Source organism: Callithrix jacchus, chromosome 4 (genome assembly GCF_049354715.1).
Source record: "Callithrix jacchus isolate 240 chromosome 4, calJac240_pri, whole genome shotgun sequence".
Classification (NCBI taxonomy): Eukaryota; Metazoa; Chordata; class Mammalia; order Primates; family Cebidae; genus Callithrix; species Callithrix jacchus.
The window spans coordinates 45,070,577-45,088,110 of NC_133505.1; the positions used below are offsets into that span (position 1 = coordinate 45,070,577).

The 17,534-nt window shown below is 51.7% G+C and overlaps 1 protein-coding gene across 9 annotated transcripts in view; it reads right to left on the reverse strand.

The window, feature by feature from the left end:
• Nucleotides 1–17,534, reverse strand: part of CPNE5 (copine 5) — a 100,930-nt gene that overhangs the window by 26,476 nt on the left and 56,920 nt on the right. For 8 of the 9 annotated variants that reach the window (XM_035295489.3, XM_054253933.2, XM_035295488.3 and 5 more), the window contains 2 exons: nt 11,924–12,027; nt 8,062–8,166 (listed from right to left, as the gene is read on the reverse strand). In XM_035295489.3, coding sequence (XP_035151380.1) covers nt 8,062–8,166; nt 11,924–12,027 — 209 coding nt within the window. Of the gene's footprint in view, nt 1–8,061; nt 8,167–9,795; nt 10,364–11,923; nt 12,028–17,534 lie in introns of those variants that run through there. The other variant, XM_035295496.3, reaches the window with a different exon arrangement.

Genomic DNA, 17,534 nt, shown 5'->3' on the forward strand with positions numbered 1-17,534 from the left:
AGGCATGAGCCACCACGCCCAGCTGGGAAATGTTTGATCCTAGGCCAGAGGGTCTGATTTAATTGGTCTGGATAGGACTAGGCCTGGGTAGTTTTGAAAAGTTCTCTAATGGATTCTAACATACAGGCAGAGCCACTGACCTTCTCTAGAGGACGGCACTAGTTTTCAAACTTGGTTGCACTTTGGAATCCCCTCGAGAAGCTTTAGAAGTACTGACACTGATGTCTCACTCAAGAGATTCATGATCAGTTGGTGTGGAGTACAACCTGGGCATGCGGATTGTGAAAAGCTCCCCAGGGGATTTGAACTTTCAGCCTGGGTTGAGACCACTGAGTGTGAGATGCCTGTGCAAACTCAGCCTGGCTTCCATCAAGGCCCCAGGGATGGCTGCAGCCTAGGGGTCAGATTAGCTCAGGGGCTGCAACTCCAGCCTTAGGAGAGAAGGAAGTGAGGGAAATATTGCCCAGAGACATGGGGAAGGCCACGAGGAGAAAACAAATAGGGCTTTCATTACTCTATTCACGGTTCTTATTTTTTTGAGATGGAGTCACTGTCACCCAAGCTGGAGTGCAGTGGCACAACTCAGCTCACTGCATCCTCCACCTCCTGGGTTCAAGTGATTTTTCCGCCTCAGCCTCCTGAGCAGCTGGGATTACAGGTGCATGCCACCACATGTAGCTAATTTTGGTATTTTCAGTAGAGACTGGGTTTCACCATGGTGGCCAGACTGTTCTCAAATTCCTGACCGCAAGTGATCCGCCCATCTTGGCCTCTGAAAATGCTGGGATTACAGGCATGAGCCACTATGCCCAGACATATTCACAGTTCCGTGCCTGTCTACCCTAGCTGGGCTGCCCGAAGTCACTGCAGATGCTGCTTGTCACCTGCTGGCCTTGGCTCCCAACCCCTTAGCACAGGGCCAACCAAAGCTGCGGTCAGGCTGACTGTGACTTCTGGGGCCAGCACCCAAGAGAACAGGCTTATTGGGGTGGGGGAAAATGAAACGGGCTTCTGCAGCCAACAAAATGAACATTTTATCTGGCATAAAAAGGCTCAGAACACAGAGGCCTAATCTAGGAGGCAGCAAGGTGGACAGGGAAGGCCTTCAGCTCTGGGGTGAGCAGCCCTGGGTGGCCGTCCCAGATTTTCTAGGTACTAGGTTTATTCCCTGAGCAACTGGCTTAACCCTTGGAAACCTCACTCCTTTCCAAACTGAGAAAAATCACACCCATTTTGGAGTTGCTGTGGAAGTAAACTATATTCAAATGCAGTCAGCACTGGACACACGTTGCTCTGTTTCTGTCTAAAACACTCAATTCCTTTATCCAAGCTCCTGTCTCCCAAATAATTCCCACGCTTCTTGAAAAGATCAGCTCCATGAGGCCAGGGCTTTTTGTTTGTGTACTGCTGTACCTTCTGCTTCTAGAACAGCACCTAGCCTCTATCAGGTGCTGTATACATATTTGTCGGCTGCCTCAGAGCTCCTAACAACTTTACCAAATGGGCTGTGCAGGTAACAATACCTTCATTCTACAAAATCACAAAAGAAGGCCCAGAGTATGTGGCTTTCCGGGAGTCACACAGCTGGTCAGTGGTGATGCCAGGAGTCAGTAACCTGGGCCTCTGGACACCCAGAGTCGGAATGACAGAGCCAGATGTGTATGAGCCTGGGCAAGCCAACAGGGATGAAGGGCGCCAGCCAAAATGCCAGGCTGCCCCCACTGCACACAAACCACCTCTATCTATAGTCTCCTCTGAGCCGATCTGCAAGGTCTGCCTCCTAATGAGCCTCTGCCTGGCAGGGGGAAGGTTTCCCTGCTGCTTACAAGTCTCGAGGGCTGACAGGCCCTGAGGGGTTTTGCCTTAAATGGACTCCAGTCAGTCCAACCCTCAACTCTTCAGGAAAAGGAGCATCAGGGCCTCAGCTGAGGCTGGCAGGGAGACTGGCAACAATCTCAGCTCCCAGCTTGTACCGTGCGACATCAGGCAGTGCCGCAGTGACTGTGCCTCCTGTCTGAGCCTCAGCTTCTGCATGTGCATACTGAGAACAGTGAGATGCCCCTTATCAAGGCCATCTGCAGAGGTGCCTGGTAGGGTGCCTGGCCCTCCTGGGAGCTCATCTGTGGCCAGATGCAAAAGAGAAGCAACTCATACATCAAGGGTGCCAGGCAGAAGTGGCAAGCTGCAGTGACTCCTCTCCTCTCTCCAGGTGAGGACTCCACACTCTTTGCACCCTCTTAAAATCTACTCATTCAGCCTCAAGGTGTGAGTGATGGCAGCCTGACCCAGACAACTGTGGTTTTAACAGGGACACATCCTCAAGTCACAGAATGATTAAGACAGTAGGGCAGATTCCAGGAAGGCAGGGGAAGGGCTTCTTGTCATCACCCCACTTTACCCCACTGGAAGGCTGGATTGGCTCTGACTCTGATGCTACTTGCTGTGACTTCAGCTCTGCTCAGCTGGGTCACTCAGGTTTGGCATTTTGTGGACTGGACACACAGCAAAGGCAGGGAGACTCCAGGCCAGAGGGCCAGGCCAGAGGCAATTTCAACAGAAAGGAAATGTGGCTTCTCCTTGCTCTGGCAAGTTATATACTATCTTCTCCTCTATTTCCCTCATAAAATGGGCACAGCACTAGTACCTAGCTCCTAGGGTTATTGTGGAAATTTAGATTCAGAAAATAAGATAATGTATTTAAACCAATTAGAATACAACTTGGTCCATGTCCTAAGTCCTCAGTAATTGTAATCATATTACCTGTCTTTGACACCCATCATTCCAAGAACACTGCCCTTCTCATGAGGCCCCTCCGCTCTCACCCTCCTATACCTCTTCTCTCTACAGGAGTGGGGATGCTCCCTGACCATGCTGCCCTCCTCTTAGTTCCCTCCTCTCCCTCTGACCATCTCCTCTTCTTTCTTGCTCCTGGCCTCTGGCATCCCCCACAGGGCCACCCAGGGCACCAGATCTCTGGCCACCCCCCTCCTGGGGACCCGCAGACTGCTGTCCCCCTTCTGCTTTAGCTGCGCCTGGTCCACAGCTGCCTCCTCTCAATGTGGCTAAAGCCATGTTTACCTCTCTTTCCCCAACCTCTCAATGGCAGCAGCTCATTTCAAACAGCAAACATAATCTTTACAACTTAAGAAGGATAACTTTTTTTTTGAATGGGTTGCGGGTAGGCTGTGAAAAGAACTGCAAACACAAATCTGTGTGTGTAAGAATCTGGCTCCCGATCACACTGCCCATTTCTTTCTTTCTTTCTTTTTTTTTTTGAGACGGAGTTTCGCTCTTGTTACCCAGGCTGGAGTGCAATGGCGCGATCTCGGCTCACCGCAACCTCCGCCTCCTGGGTTCAGGCAATTCTCTTGCCTCAGCCTCCTGAGCAGCTGGGATTACAGGCACGCGCCACCATGCCCAGCTAATTTTTTGTATTTTTAGTAGAGACGGGGTTTCACCATGTTGACCAGGATGGTCTCGATCTCTTGACCTCATGATCCACCCACCTCGGCCTCCTAAAGTTCTGGGATTACAGGCATGAGCCACCGCACCCGGCCCACACTGCTCATTTCTGTCTGTGGTGCCACCTCTTCCTGCCCTCAAACGCAGAACCATTATCTCTTCCTTTCTCTCACTCCTTACCCAGGCAGGTGTCAAGGCCTTTTGTGTCTCCCTCTTCCTTCTTGCTATTCGCCTCTCCTCTCCCCTCTGAATTATTTGGTATTAAAGCCAGAAGGACCTTAAATGCTTTGAGGACTAAAACCAATCCAAACAGTTTCCCCACTTCTAATCAATAGGCAGACCTGTCCCTAACCCCGAGCCGGGCACTCATTAGTAAGCCTCCCTTAGATGTACCCCGGTCACAGCCCTGTCACGCCGTGTCTTGGCTATTTGGCATCAGAGCATAGGGATTAACAACACAGAATTAGAGCCAGCCTGCCGGGGTCCAAATCCTGGTTTTATCATTGGCGGACAGCAAGACACTGGGAATGTTACTTACTCTCTCAGGGCCTCTCTCTGTCTCCTCACCTGTAAAATGTGGGTAGCATCAGTACCTCTTTCCGTTGAGCTAATTGTTGGGAGGATTAAATTAGCTCCCATACATAAAGTGCTTAGAGCAGGGCCTGGCCCATGGTTAAGTGCTACAGGAGTCTTTGCTGCTATTATGACCTGTCTGTCTCCCCACTGGCCTGCGAGCAACCTAAGAGGGAGGCTCAATAGGCACCCACAGCAACCAACACACGCCTGGGGCCTGACTGGCTTGGAAGACACGGCCGCTGGATTAAACTGTGTTCTGTGAGGCTCCCAGAGGTGTCTTGGAAGGAGGGGACGGTGCCCTCATTTTCCTGCACAGGACCCTCCCCTGCCTGCCCTGGAGGGCCTTCCGATGCTGGCACCTCCTGAGTGGCTGTTGAGTACATGGGTTTCACTAGGGCTGGGGGGATGTGGGGGAGAGGCCTGATCGATCACGGAGCCAGAGTGACACGCCTGGCTTCCTTGATTAACACTATTGTCAGTCACGTCATGGCAGATCTGTTCCTGGACGTGGGGAAGAGCCATCCTGGAGGGAGATGAGGCTAGGCTCTGCCTCAGAGGGGGAAGTGGGAGCCTGCCTCCACCACCAAATAAATACCCACCTCCTTCAATGGCCCAATGGCCTCTGAGCCCTGTTGCCTCTTTCACTGTCCCTGACAAAGCTGGCTTCCGAAACCCGGGGAGCCCCTCCCTAGAGATACAGGGTTATGGGGAGTCAGTTGGTCCCCCAGCAACTTCAGGGCAGTTGTGCCAGGGATCCCCAATTCCTTCTGCCCTGTGAGACTTTAACTGCCACACTCTCCCATCCCCCGACCTTGAATTTCCTCTTACTTTGTCTTCATCTCTCTTTCTTCCTGTGCCCCTGTCCTCAGAACACGCCCCCACCTCCACCTGGACTTTCCAGCCTTTCCTGGGCCTTCTTAGAACTCACCGCTCCAAGCAGCCTGTCCTCGCATCCCTTCACCCACTCTCGAAGCCCCAGGAGCCGGCTGGACGTGTAACAGAGGCTTGCTTGACTGGAGCACTAAGACAGTCTTTGTTCCCAGGCTTATTTTGCACACTTATTTATCTGTCTAAAATACACGTGCACATCTGTGCTCCCTGTGGTCAGATTACAGGCTCCCTAAAGATGGGAACAAGGCTCCCTTGGCTTAAATGCCACACAGCCAGAGGCGCCACGCTGGGACACAGGAGGCGCTCAATGACCACCTGTGGAACAGATTGTGGCTTTTCTGTCCCAGCCAAGAGGCAGGAAAAAGAGCAAGCTCATGTCTCAAACTGGCAGCCTGGGAGTTTCTTTGAAGGGAAACAGGGGTGCCGGGAGGCCTTTCATCTGCTCATCATCCCCCAACATGCCTGGTCAGGCTTCCAGCTGCCCCAAGGGGTCTGTTCTTTTTGTTTGTTTATTTGTTTTTTAAGGTTTTCTCTTTTTCTTTTTTTGAGACAGCATCCCAGGCTGGAGTGCAGTGGTGCGATCATAGCTCACTGCAGCCTTGAACTTGTGGGCTCAAGTGATCCTTTCATTTCAGCCGCCTAAGTAGCTGGGTACACAGATGTATGCCACCATGCCCAGCTAATTTTTTTAATTTAATTTTTAATTTTTTTGTAGAGATGGGGGTCTTGCTATATTACCCAGGCTGGTCTTGAACTCCTGGATTCAAGTCCATCTCTGCCTCAGTGCTGGGATTGCAGGCATGAGCCACGACGCCTGACTCGAGGTGTCTGTTTCAACGCTCCAGTGCTCCGGTCAGAGCAGCCAGAAGAGGCCCAGCTTTCTTGGCTGTCCAGAGAACCCTGCCCATAAGCCCCCCACCAGCTCATCCACCTGAGCTGCAGCAATCACCAGGAGATGGGGGTGGGTTCTCCTGACTCGACAGAGACCACCACAGTCTCACAGTTCCCATTTTGGGTGGCCCCACTCTCTACCGGCACTTTCTACAATGTATAATTACATGTTTCCTTGTGTGATTGTTGGATTAATGTCTGCCTCCCCTACTGGCCTGTAAACTCCATGAGGTTATGTGGAGAGTGAAGATCACAGGTTTGTTCCCTGCTAATTTCCTAGTATCTAGCACAGTGGCTGGTACATGATAGGGGTTCCCTAAATATTTGTGAGTGCGATGCTGAATTTGTTTTTCATTTGTTTGTGTTTTTGCAGCACAATCACTGCAACCTCCACCTTCTGGGTTCCAGTAAGTCTCCTGCCTCAGCCTCCTAAGTAGCTGGGACTATAAGCACACACCACCATACCTGGCTAATTTTTGTATTTTTGGTAGAGATGGGGTTTCAGCGCTGTTCTCGAACTCCTGACCTTGTGATCTGCCCACCTTGGCCTCCCAACGAGCTGGGATTACAGGTGTGAGCCACCTTGCCCCACCAAATTTGGTATTTTATGCACACCAGAGCCTTGTTATATAGGTTGTATCCTGTGAGCATCAATGCAGTCCTGTATAGCGGGCAGACATTATAATGCCCATTTTACAGATAAGGAAACTCAGGCTCAGAGAGGTCAAACACGGCCCAGGTGCTTTTTGGTCACAGAGTCAGGATTAGCAACCAGGTATCTGGTATCTACACTCAACAATCTGCACTCAAATGATGATGATAGCTAACATGTGATAAGAGCAGGCATATGTTGAAGCCAAAAATTTAGCTGGGCAACGTGGTGAAACCCCATCTCCACCAAAAACACGAAGAATTAGCTGGGTGTGGTGGTGCATGGTTATGGTACCAGCCACTTGGGAGGATGAGGCAGGAGGATTGCTTGAGCCCAGGAGGCAGAGGCTGCAGTGAACTGGAATCGTGCCACTGCACTCCAGCCTGGGTGACAGTCAGACCTCACCTCAATTAAAAAAAAAAAATCTGCCAGACATAGTGGCTCACACCTGTAATCCCAGCACTTTGGGAGACAGAAGCGGGTGCATCCCTTGAGCACAAGAGTTTGAGACCAGCTCGGACAACATGGTGAAACCAGTCTCTACAAAAAGAAAAAAAAAAGGCCGAGCACGGTGGCTCACGCCTGTAGTCCCAGCACTTTAGGAGGCTGATGTGGGCAGATCACGAGGACAGGCTGGCGAACATGGTGAAACAGATCCTGGCTAACACGGTGAAACTCTGTCTCTATTAAAAATACAAAAAATTAGCCAGGCGTGGTGGCATGTTCCTATAGTCCCAGCTACTCAGGAGGCTGAGGCAGGAGAATTGCTTGAACCCAGGAGACAGAGGTTACAGTGAGCTGAGATCATGCCACTGCAGTCCAGCCTGGGCCACAGAGTGAGACTCTGTCTCAAAAAAAAAAAAAGAAAAGAAAAGAAATTAGCTGGGTGTGGTGGTAGATGCTTGTAGTCCCAGCTAATCAGGAGGTGGGGGTGGGAGGACCACTTGAACCTGGGAGGTCCGGGCTGCAGTAAACTGTGATGGCGCCACTGTCACTGCACTCCAGCCTGGGTGACTGAGCGAGACTCTGTCTAAAAAAAAAAAAGAAAGAAAGAAATCCCAGGAGCTCTTTGCACCCCACGCCTACCCCATTTGTTTACGGTAACTAGGCTGGCAGGATGTGTCCACAGGATCTTGACTCCCCAGAGTCCGTTGGCCAGGAGTCGGGACCAGCTGCCTCTGCCTGTGTCAACACCCCACTTCCCTGCTGCCATCTGCTCCTCCACTGGGAACAATCAAAAGACAAGCTGCTGAGCTCCAGGTCTGGGCACCCGGGACACCCATCTGGGTTTTCCCGGAATCCTGGGCACTTCCCATCCTCTTGGGAGTTTCCCACCAGTGAGGATGCCAGACAGAGAGGAGAGAGGTGGGGAGGGGAGGGTGTTAGACTGTGAAGAGGCAGACACTGCAGGGTACAGCAGGGGAAGAGTGGGGAGGCTCACCTGTGCAGCACACCCCACTGCACAACTCCAGAGGCCTTGTTCCTATTGATGGGACTGACCAAGTCAATATGAATGGGGCCTCCTTCACCTGTGCTTGGGGAGGGCCCAGGAGCAGAAAGAAAGAAGAAAGGGCATTTTCTCCTCTCACCGATCATAGTCGCCGTTGCAGAGGGCTCTCACAGGAATGGAGAAAGTTTGCCAGACTGGGTTTAGGGTGTTCTTCATGACCTCGGTCTTGTGGCAAATGGTGAACCTGGTGAACAAGAAGAAAGGGAAAGGCTGTCAGGCCCAAACCCACGGGAGGCGGTGCAGGTCAACAGAGGAGTCAGGTGGATCACATCTCTGGCTCCCAGACAATGGAAACGATGCCTTAGAAAGGTGATGAGCTGTCCGTTGCAAGCAGCAGCCAACCTGATACTAGACAGTCATTTGCTGGTGACGCTGCAGAAAGGGTTCCTGTAGCAGGCGAGGACCTGGTGGTAGGGACAAGTCCCAGGGTGTCAGGGTCCCTGGGTTCTAGCCCCTGCTCTGGGGCCGTCTCGCTGTGCGACCCTGAGCAAACTCTTCCCTCTCTCGGCCTCCAGGTCCTCACCTGTAAACCCAGGCAGTTACCCTCTATCAAAGATTCTCCATCTGCAATCCACGGAAGGATGAATGGATGAACTTCAGGGGTCTGTGAACCCCTGAAACAGTGGGAGAAATTAGGTGTATGGGTTGTTTGTGCCTGCTGCTACCCTGGCCTGGAATATTCTCTCCCCCATTTCCATCTTTATGACTCACTCCTCGCTACCTTCAAACATCATCTCCATGAAACCTCCCCTGACTACCATTTCTAAAATTGACAACTGCCTGGTCTCCTGCCTTGCACATCCCCTAGACTCCTCCCAGACTTTTTTTTCCTATTTCATTTGTCACCATTTGACATTTTGATATAGTCTATTTTTTTCCTTATTTATTCTGCTCATGATCTGTCACTAAAATGTAAGTTCCATAAGAGCAAGGATTTTTGTCTTTTTTTAATCACTGGCACATCCCTGGTGCCTAGAACAGTGCCCGGCACTTCATAGGTACTCAATAATTCTTTTTAAATGAATCATTGTATTTCTTGGGAGTGAGTTTCCATGGCTTTCACTGTCAATCCAATGAAATTAAAGCCCCTGACTTAGATGATCTCTAAGACACTTTCTGCTTTTCCAGTCTGAATCCATGAACCCGCTTTGCAAACTAAAAGTACAGAATTGACTTATCCCAGATGGGCCCTAATCTGGTGTCCCTGCCCACGCCCCACGCCATGCCTGGCTGGCCCCATCCTGGAAGCCAGCCCTGCCACATGGACGGGCAGCCACTAGCAGGGCTGAGCTGGGGGCAGAGGCGTCCCTCTAAGATCTCCCACCACCGCAGCAGCTACATCCCTGCTTGGAAAGGTCACCAGAATAAGTGCCTGGGCTCCGCCCATACCCACACAGCCGGTGTCATTTCTTCTCTGGCAATTTTCAAGTCAAAATGTCATTCTGTCACCATGGCTTAGTATCTCTTCTCTGCTCCTTCTCACCCACCCACTGGAGTGTGGAGATGCATGTGGGAGACCTCCTCACACACCCCAGAGCTGCTGGCGAGGACCGGAATGGGGATGGGGGCAGGAGGGACCACAGCTGCCTATGGCTGAAGCAGGCAGGTGGGGCAGGAAGAGGAGGCTGGGGCAGTGGGGGAAGGAGAGCTAGAGGGACCACGAGGAGTAGGGAATGGGTTGTCCCAGAGGGAGGGAGGATGATACTGTGCAGAAGCCCTGCTGGGCCCCAAAGACCACCCCCTCAACAGTCACACAGATCCCTGTGGACCCTCTGCAGCCTCCCACCTCTGAAACCACTGACTTCTCCCTTACCTTCCTCTGGAGTGAGAGCCAAGCAGGACCAGGTGTTCTAAGTGATCAGGTGCAGCTCTAGGGCCACGGCAGGTGCCTCCTTTCCTTGTCCCCCCTCCAGTGGCTGGTGTGACAGTTCCCTCTCCTGGCTGCCTCACTGACCTTCCTCTTAACTGGCAGTATCTCCCCAAGCCTTCCAGTCTTCTCCCCCAAACCCTCAAATGACCACCCTGTTCTTACCAGTACAGCCATTGCCCTTTCACAGGGGCCAGATACTGGCCCACCTCTAGGGGGGCCTCCGGATCAGTTTCTCCAGTGCCCTATGGGGTCCCCTATGAGGGATCAGTGTCTCCTTGCCCCCAGGATGCTCCAGATCATGCTTCAAATGAAACTTGCCCCCAAATAAACTCCCACGACCTCCCTGGTCTCTGCAAACACTCTGGGTTCTCTTGGCTCCACTGCCAGGGAGAGGGCTCTGACTTTGGTCCCCATCCAAGTTCTGCCGAGTGAGGTCCCCTCATTGTCCTATTGCCCCCTTCCTGCCCTCCCCACTTCCTCCCCCTGCATCTCCATGGCACAGCTCCAGGATGGGAGCTGGTAGCACCTCCCACCTGTTCACCGTGTCAGTCACGAGGCTCTCCCTCTCCCCACACCCTCCCCACCCATCCTACACAACGGGGCCGCGCTAGCCCGATCCCTCCCTCTGCAAGAGCAATCTTTCCCAAACACCTTTTACAGCACACCCCTCTCCTGCTCCCAGATCCCTCTCCTCCCAGTGGGCCCCAGCCAGAGAAGCCCAGCTTGACCCTGGCTCTGCCTCTCTGGAGGGGGCCTGTGTGGACATTCAGGGAACAATACTCAGGTCTTTTCCTCCCCCACGTCAAGTCAAGTCAAAGTCAACACAAATTATTTAAAGAAATCCTTCTGGGAGTCCTTTGGTGAGACAAAGAATTCTTTTGTCATGCAAATGATCATACCTAATTTCCCTTGTTTTGTACGTGATTTAAAAATCACTTATCCCTTAAACTGAAACACACCTCTTCCTCGCCACTCCCCTGCCCCCCCAACACACACACACACACACACACACACACACACACACACACTCACACTCTTTCAAAGGGAATTGGGGGAAGGTCCTTCTGCCTTCTGGGCACTCTTGCTTTGCCCAAACGTTTCTCCCTTCTCTGGCCCTTCATTCTTCCCTGCTTCTCCACCACCACCGCAGGGACCCATCTTCTTCCTCTCCTTCAAAGCCCAAGTTCCCCTTCTCCAGCAGCGCTTCTCTAATTAACCTCCGTGGCCCCATCAATTTCTCATTCTGCAAAATCCCAGCCTGTAAGTGGCCACAGCCTGCCAGAACTGTGGTGCTTAAAGAGACTGTGGAGACCACGCAATCCAACTGGTTCATTTTATGGATGAGAAAACAGGCCCAGAGAGGGGGCTTCACTTGCCCTGGGTCACACAAGAGGCTGCTGGGGAGAACCCAGGTGCCCAGATCTTCCGCCCAGAACCTGTCTCCCTGCCTAGATTGCTGACCTACATTTGCCAGCGTGTTGTGTATGCTTCCATCTTACCGAGGCTGGCTTCTAGACTAGGGAGAAGAGAGGAGGAAATAGAGGCTTCAGTCTGGAGTTTCAGATGAAGCCTATGGCAGAGTTCTGGGCCAGGCAGGGGATAGGGTCCAGATTGGGCCCTGTTGTGTGGGCAGTAGTCGGGGGCCAGGCCAGGGGATACTGACAGGGCTGTGGGGATAGGGGACTGGGCTTGGAGACAGGGCTGATTTGTGTAGAATGAAGGAGCTTGCATAGGTCTCCCTGAGGGATTGGCCCCCTATTCCTGCCCTAGCCCTGTTTTTGCTTACTTCCTCCACCCTCCACATGCTTAGCCCCCACCACTCAGTACCATCACTGAGACACACAGAATGGCACCACTGGCTTAGAGGCTGCCCCCGCCTCCCACTGACCACACCTAGGTGGCCAGGGTACTACCTGGGGGCCCCAGACTTCCATCCAGAGCCCTTGCCCTCTCTAGAGCAGAAGGAGATGGACCCAAGCCCACCCTGCCCAGCAAGTCACCGCAACCCATTCATCCTTGACTCCAGAAGGGACCAGAAGGAACAGTGCACAAGTGCCACCAGAAAACTCACGTTCCATCCTCGTTGCTTCTATAGAATACCAAGAAGGGGTCAGATTTCCCAAAGAAGTCTTTCTTGTCCAGCTTGTTGGCACAGAACTGCATGGTGGCAACATCCTGGTGAGAGGGAGGGAGAACAGAACGTGAGGCAGGAGAAGGTGGCAGCACAGCTCCGGACCCTGACAAGCACGAGGGGTCCAGGCGTAGCCCTGGCTGGAAAGCACTGACTAAGACCCAGGCCTGTATTCCATCCTCAAACAGCCCTCCCCACCCCCAAATGGTCTAGTAGACCAGTTGGGTGGGAAGCAGGCGGAGTCCACAGCTGCCCCAGTTTGAATCCTAGCTCTGACACTTTCTCTCTGTGAACTTGGGCAAGGTAGGTGACCTCTTGGAGCCTCAGTTTCCCCTCCGGAACATGGGGCTGATGACAGCACACATCTGTGGGGTTGTCATGAGGACTAAGTGAGATCAAGGGTATGACATGCTCAGCAGAGCGAGGCACGTGGCAACACCCTGATGGATGTGAACACACGTGATTTCATTACACTTTCACTGAGTGCCTCCAAAAGGTGACATAGCAAAACCCAAGGCCACTCTGACCTTGATCTTCGAGCCCCAAAGCCTGCTCTCTGGCCTCATTGCCTCACTCCCTCACACCTATGTGTAGTTCCTGAAGTTCCAGATTCAGCATCTGGAACTCACCCACCAACTCACGAGAGGCTCACCCAACGTTCTCAGGTGGATACAGTGGGGACTGTGGACCATTTCACAGCCAAGAAGCCAAAGGCTCAGAAGAGGAAGCAGCTTCCCCAAGTTCACCAAGCAGAGCCCACCTGCTGACTCCCCCACCCTGCTCCCTGCCCCAGCTGACCCAACACACGGTGAGTACAGAGAAGGTGTCCAGGCCCTGGTGAGGATCTCTGGACCCCTCAGCCCCTTAGCTCGCTGGGGCCAACGGGGCACTGGGCAGAGATGTCCCCATCATCCTCTTCACCCCTCCCGTGTGGCCTCTACAACTCGAAAGCTTCAAAGCGGCTGAGCTCAGGACTCTGCTGCCCAGACCCCAGGACTTGCCCTGCTCTTGGGGCCACTCCACTCCCTCACACAGCCTCCTTCCTCTTAGTGTCTTGAGATGAGTCACCCACAGTCCACTGAGGACCAAATGGTGGCAGAGAAGACGACGTAACTCCCATGAGGCTGAAGGACTCAGTGAAAGGTGAGCAGGGGCTGCGGTGGTATAACGGTTAGGAATGTGGCTGCTGGAGTCAGGCTGCCTGCTTCAGTCCCATCCCTCCTTAGCTGTGTGACCTAGGGCAAGTGATTCAACTTCTGTGTGCTCAGTTTCCCTACCTGTGAAATGGCAGTGCCCACCTCGTAGGCTTGTGAGGATAAAATGAGTTAACAGGCGTAGAGTGCTGTGTGCACATGAGCTATTATCAGATGTGAACACCTGCTTCCCCACCCAGGCATAGTGTGTGTGACCTCTGTCCCTGCCCCACACCCACCTCCAACACCCCACATGCCTTCCCTTGGGGACATCTGATGACAGCAAACACAGCCTCCCTTCATTCATTCACTCACTCATTCATTCAACATTTATGAGATGCCATCTGTGCAGGACAGTCACTGAGCTCAGCACTTTACACTCCTTATCATATTTAGTCCTCAAAATAATCCTTTGTTACTTTTTACAAACGAGGAAGCTGGAGGTCAGAGAAGTTAGGTGACCTGCCTGAGATCACCAGCTGGTAACTGGTAGAACAGAAATTCACACATAAATAAACGAATTTCAAAGTCATGCCTCTTCCAGTATACCACTCTGCCCCACTGAGAGAGAGCAAATTACATTCTCCTCTTCCCTGTCTTCTTTAGAATCTGCTGATTTGTTCAGACTCTAGGCCTGCATGGGCAGGGAGGGCATTCTGGTTATCCTGGGATAGGGAAGAGGCTCTGAAGATGGGCAGTGCTAGAGACAGAATGACCTGCACAAGGAGATACCCAGGTAATGATGGCTTTTTTTTTTTTTTTGAAATGGAGTTTCACTCTTATTGCCCAGGCTAGAGTACAATGGCTTGATCTTGGCTCACTGAAACCTGTCTCCCAGGTTTGAGCAATTCTCCTGCCCCAGTCTCCTGGGAATACAGGTGCCCGCCACCATGCCCAGATAATTTTTGTGTTTTTAGTAGAGATGGGGTTTCACCATTTGGTCAGGCTGGTCTTGAACTCCTGACCTCAGGTGATCCACCGACCTCAACCTCCCAAAGTGCTGGGATTACAGGCATGAGCCACCGCACCCAGCCAGAAGGAGCACTTTAAATGCCCCCTAGGGACCCCCATCCATGGCCTGGGAAAGGGATGTGGCCCAGGACTTAATGGGCTACTACCTGGCTCTATACATTGGGGAGGCCCAGTGCAAAGGGAAAACATGGGGCCCTCTGTTCAAAAACAATCAGGAGATTCAAGATAGTGATGGCAGAACATTAAACCAAGCACAGGTCCCTGAGTGACTACACAGGCCACATACCGGGGAAGCCGGCCCTGTCTCCTTCCCACAGAGGTGACCCACAGTGGCATCAGAAAACCACCAAGAGAGCAGCAGGGATGGCCCCAGCAGGGAACTCAGAACTCAGGCTCCAGTCCTGGCTCTGCATAGCCTTGAGCAGGTCCCTTCCTCGTCTGCGGAGCGCTAAATGGGATGACCACCACAGTCCTTTTAAGCTGAGCAGTTAATGCCACATGGGGAACACTGAAATAGCCATCTCTTCTGGGGAGCGCTGGCACTCAGGGGACAGTGTGGAAAGCCAGGACCCCCCCAGCCTTCCCAGCTCCAACCCTGGGTTTGGTTGTCATCATCATGACCTCTCCCAAATCTGGAGGTCGCCCGAGTGACACTCTCTTCTGAATTAACACAGGCAAGCCACCCAGGACCTGCTCACCCTGCACCGATTGATTATAAAACACACACACTTGAAACAACCAAAACAGAGGTCACGACGTCCAGAGGCAATAGCTCTTAGCTTTGCTTCCCAGGAAACCCTTGGGCCCTGTGAGATCAGGAATGGGGGAGAAATATTAGAAAAAAGTAAACGAACTTGACAGGTAATAAGTTCCAGGGACATTCAGTGCTCCCCTGGGAGTGCTGCTTCCTCAACCCAGCACCCGACAGCAATAAACGGTGCAAAGGGCCAGGCATGGTGGCTCACACCTGTAATCCCAGTACTTTGGGAGGCCGAGGTGGGTGGATTACCTTAGCTCAGGGGTTCAAGACCAACCTGACCAACACAGCAAAACCCCGTCTCTTCTAAAAATACAAAAATTAGCCAGACATGGTGGCTCATGCCTGTAATCCCAGCTGCTCGGGAGGCTGAGGCAGGAGAAACACTAGAACCTGGAAGGCAGAGGTTGCAGTGAGCCGAGATCGTGCCACTGCACTCCAGCCTAGGAGGCAAGAGCGAGACTCTGTCTTTAAAAATAATAATAATAAAAACAAAAACCGAAAACAAAACACACGGAGGGGGGGAGAAAAAAAGGGCACAAAGGAGCCAAGCACCGCTTGGTTGGAATCCTAGCTCTGCCACCTCCCTGCTGAGCAGCCCCAGGTGGGTAACTTAACCTCTCTGAGGCTGGGTAACGTAGAAAATAGCGCCCCCTTGTGAGCCTGTGGAGAACGCGAAAGGACAGATGGCCTCACACAGAGCTGGAGGTAACCCTTGCAGAGTGAACCATATGAAATTGCCATTAATCAGCTGTTGTTTGCCTATGAAAATAACAATATAATATGGGTCTACCCACAAGGACATATAGAGGGAAACACACACTGGGGCCTATCGGAGGGTAGAAGGTAGAGGATGGGAGGAGGGAGAGGATCAGGAAAAATAACTGATGGGTACTGGGCTTAATACCTGGGGGATGAAATAATCTGTACAGCGAACCTCCATAACACAAGTTAACCTATGCGACAAACCTGTGCATATACCCATAAACTTACTCTAAAAGCAAAAATATATATATGGTTCTACCTTGTAACTGCTGTAGTAGGCAGATATAATGTCATATGCATTAATTTATTGAATCCTTTCAACAACCCTATTAGGGAGGCACTGTTATGATTCCTTTTTTGTTTTTGATACAGGGTTTTTTTTTCTCTCTCTCTCTCTCTGTCACCCAGGCTGGAGTGCAGTGGTGCGATCTCCACTGCAGCCTCAACCTCCTGGGCTCAAGTGATCTTCCCACCTCAGCCTACTGAAAAGCTGAGACCATAGGTGTGTGCCACCATGCTTCATGCCCAGCTAGGTTTTTAATTTTTTAATTTTGTTGTCCAGGCTGGTCTTGAATGCCTGAGCTCAAGCAATCTGCCCACCTCAGCCTCCCAAAGTGCTGGAATTACAGAGGTGAGCCACCACACCTGGCTATTATTCCCATTTTAAAGATGAGGAAACCAAAGCACAGAGAGGTTAACCCCCTGCCTGAAGTCACACAGCTAGTAAGAGGAGCTGAGATGAGAACAAGACGGTCTGCCTCCAAAGATTATTAACTGAGATTCCAAATGATGACCTCAAATCATCAAGATAAGTTTACTTACATTCTAACCTCAGTGTGAGGAGTCAGAGAAGTGTGAAGTCCATTTAAGAAAGGCCTCTGTGCAAACTAGTTAAAATTTAAAAAAAAAAAAAAAAAGAAGAAGAAGAAGACTGGCTCTGAAATTCAGCTAACTGGAAGAATCCACCAGTGTGTGACACTTCCTCCCTGCAACCCTGATGGCAGATAAGTGAAGCATTGCTGGGGTTGGTGGCTAATTTTGTTCCTTAGCCTTATCTGCCCTCCCTAACACAATCTAGACTCAGGAACATTCGCCAAAAGCCCACTGTGATCATCTGTATTGTTGCACCATTGCAGAATCCGAGGGGGATAAAACAGACCTTCAGAGAAATTTCTAGGCTGAAGTGAAGGCAAGCTTCCTCCCTAATGGGTACCCAAGCCACAGGGAAGTCCTTGAGACAAAGAGCGTGTAACTAACCGCCTAGGGAATGTGCTTCGGAAGGTCTCTGCCTTTTGTCTACAGTCAGAGGAACAAGTGGGAGCTTGTGAATAGTTCAACCCCTTGATATATTTGTGAACCCAAGAAGAGGCTGGGGCAAGAGGCAATAAGATGGACAAGGCCAGCAGGATAACAGAGCAGCAAATTCTGGCTGAGGGTCAGAGATTCAGCTATTTGACAGCCTCAGCCTCAGAGCAGTGCTCTCTGAGCACATAAAATGCCATTCCCTTGGCTAGGCATGGTGGCGCACACCTATAATTTCAGCACTTTGGGAGGCTGAGGTGGGAGGATTGCTTGAGCTCAGGAGTTTGAGACCAGCCTGGACAACATGGTGAAACCCCTTATCTACGAAAAATACATAAAAATAGCCAGGTGTGGTGGTGTGTGCCTGTAGTCCCAGCTACTCAGGAGGCTGAGGTGGAAGGATTGAGCCCATGACATGGAGGTTGCAGTGAGCCATGATCATCCCACTGCACTCCAGCCTGGGGGACTCCGTCGCAACAACAAAAAAAAAAAAAAAAAAAGAGAGAGAGAGGGTTAAGAAAAAAAGAAACGCCGTTCCCACCAGAAGCAGCACTGGAATCAA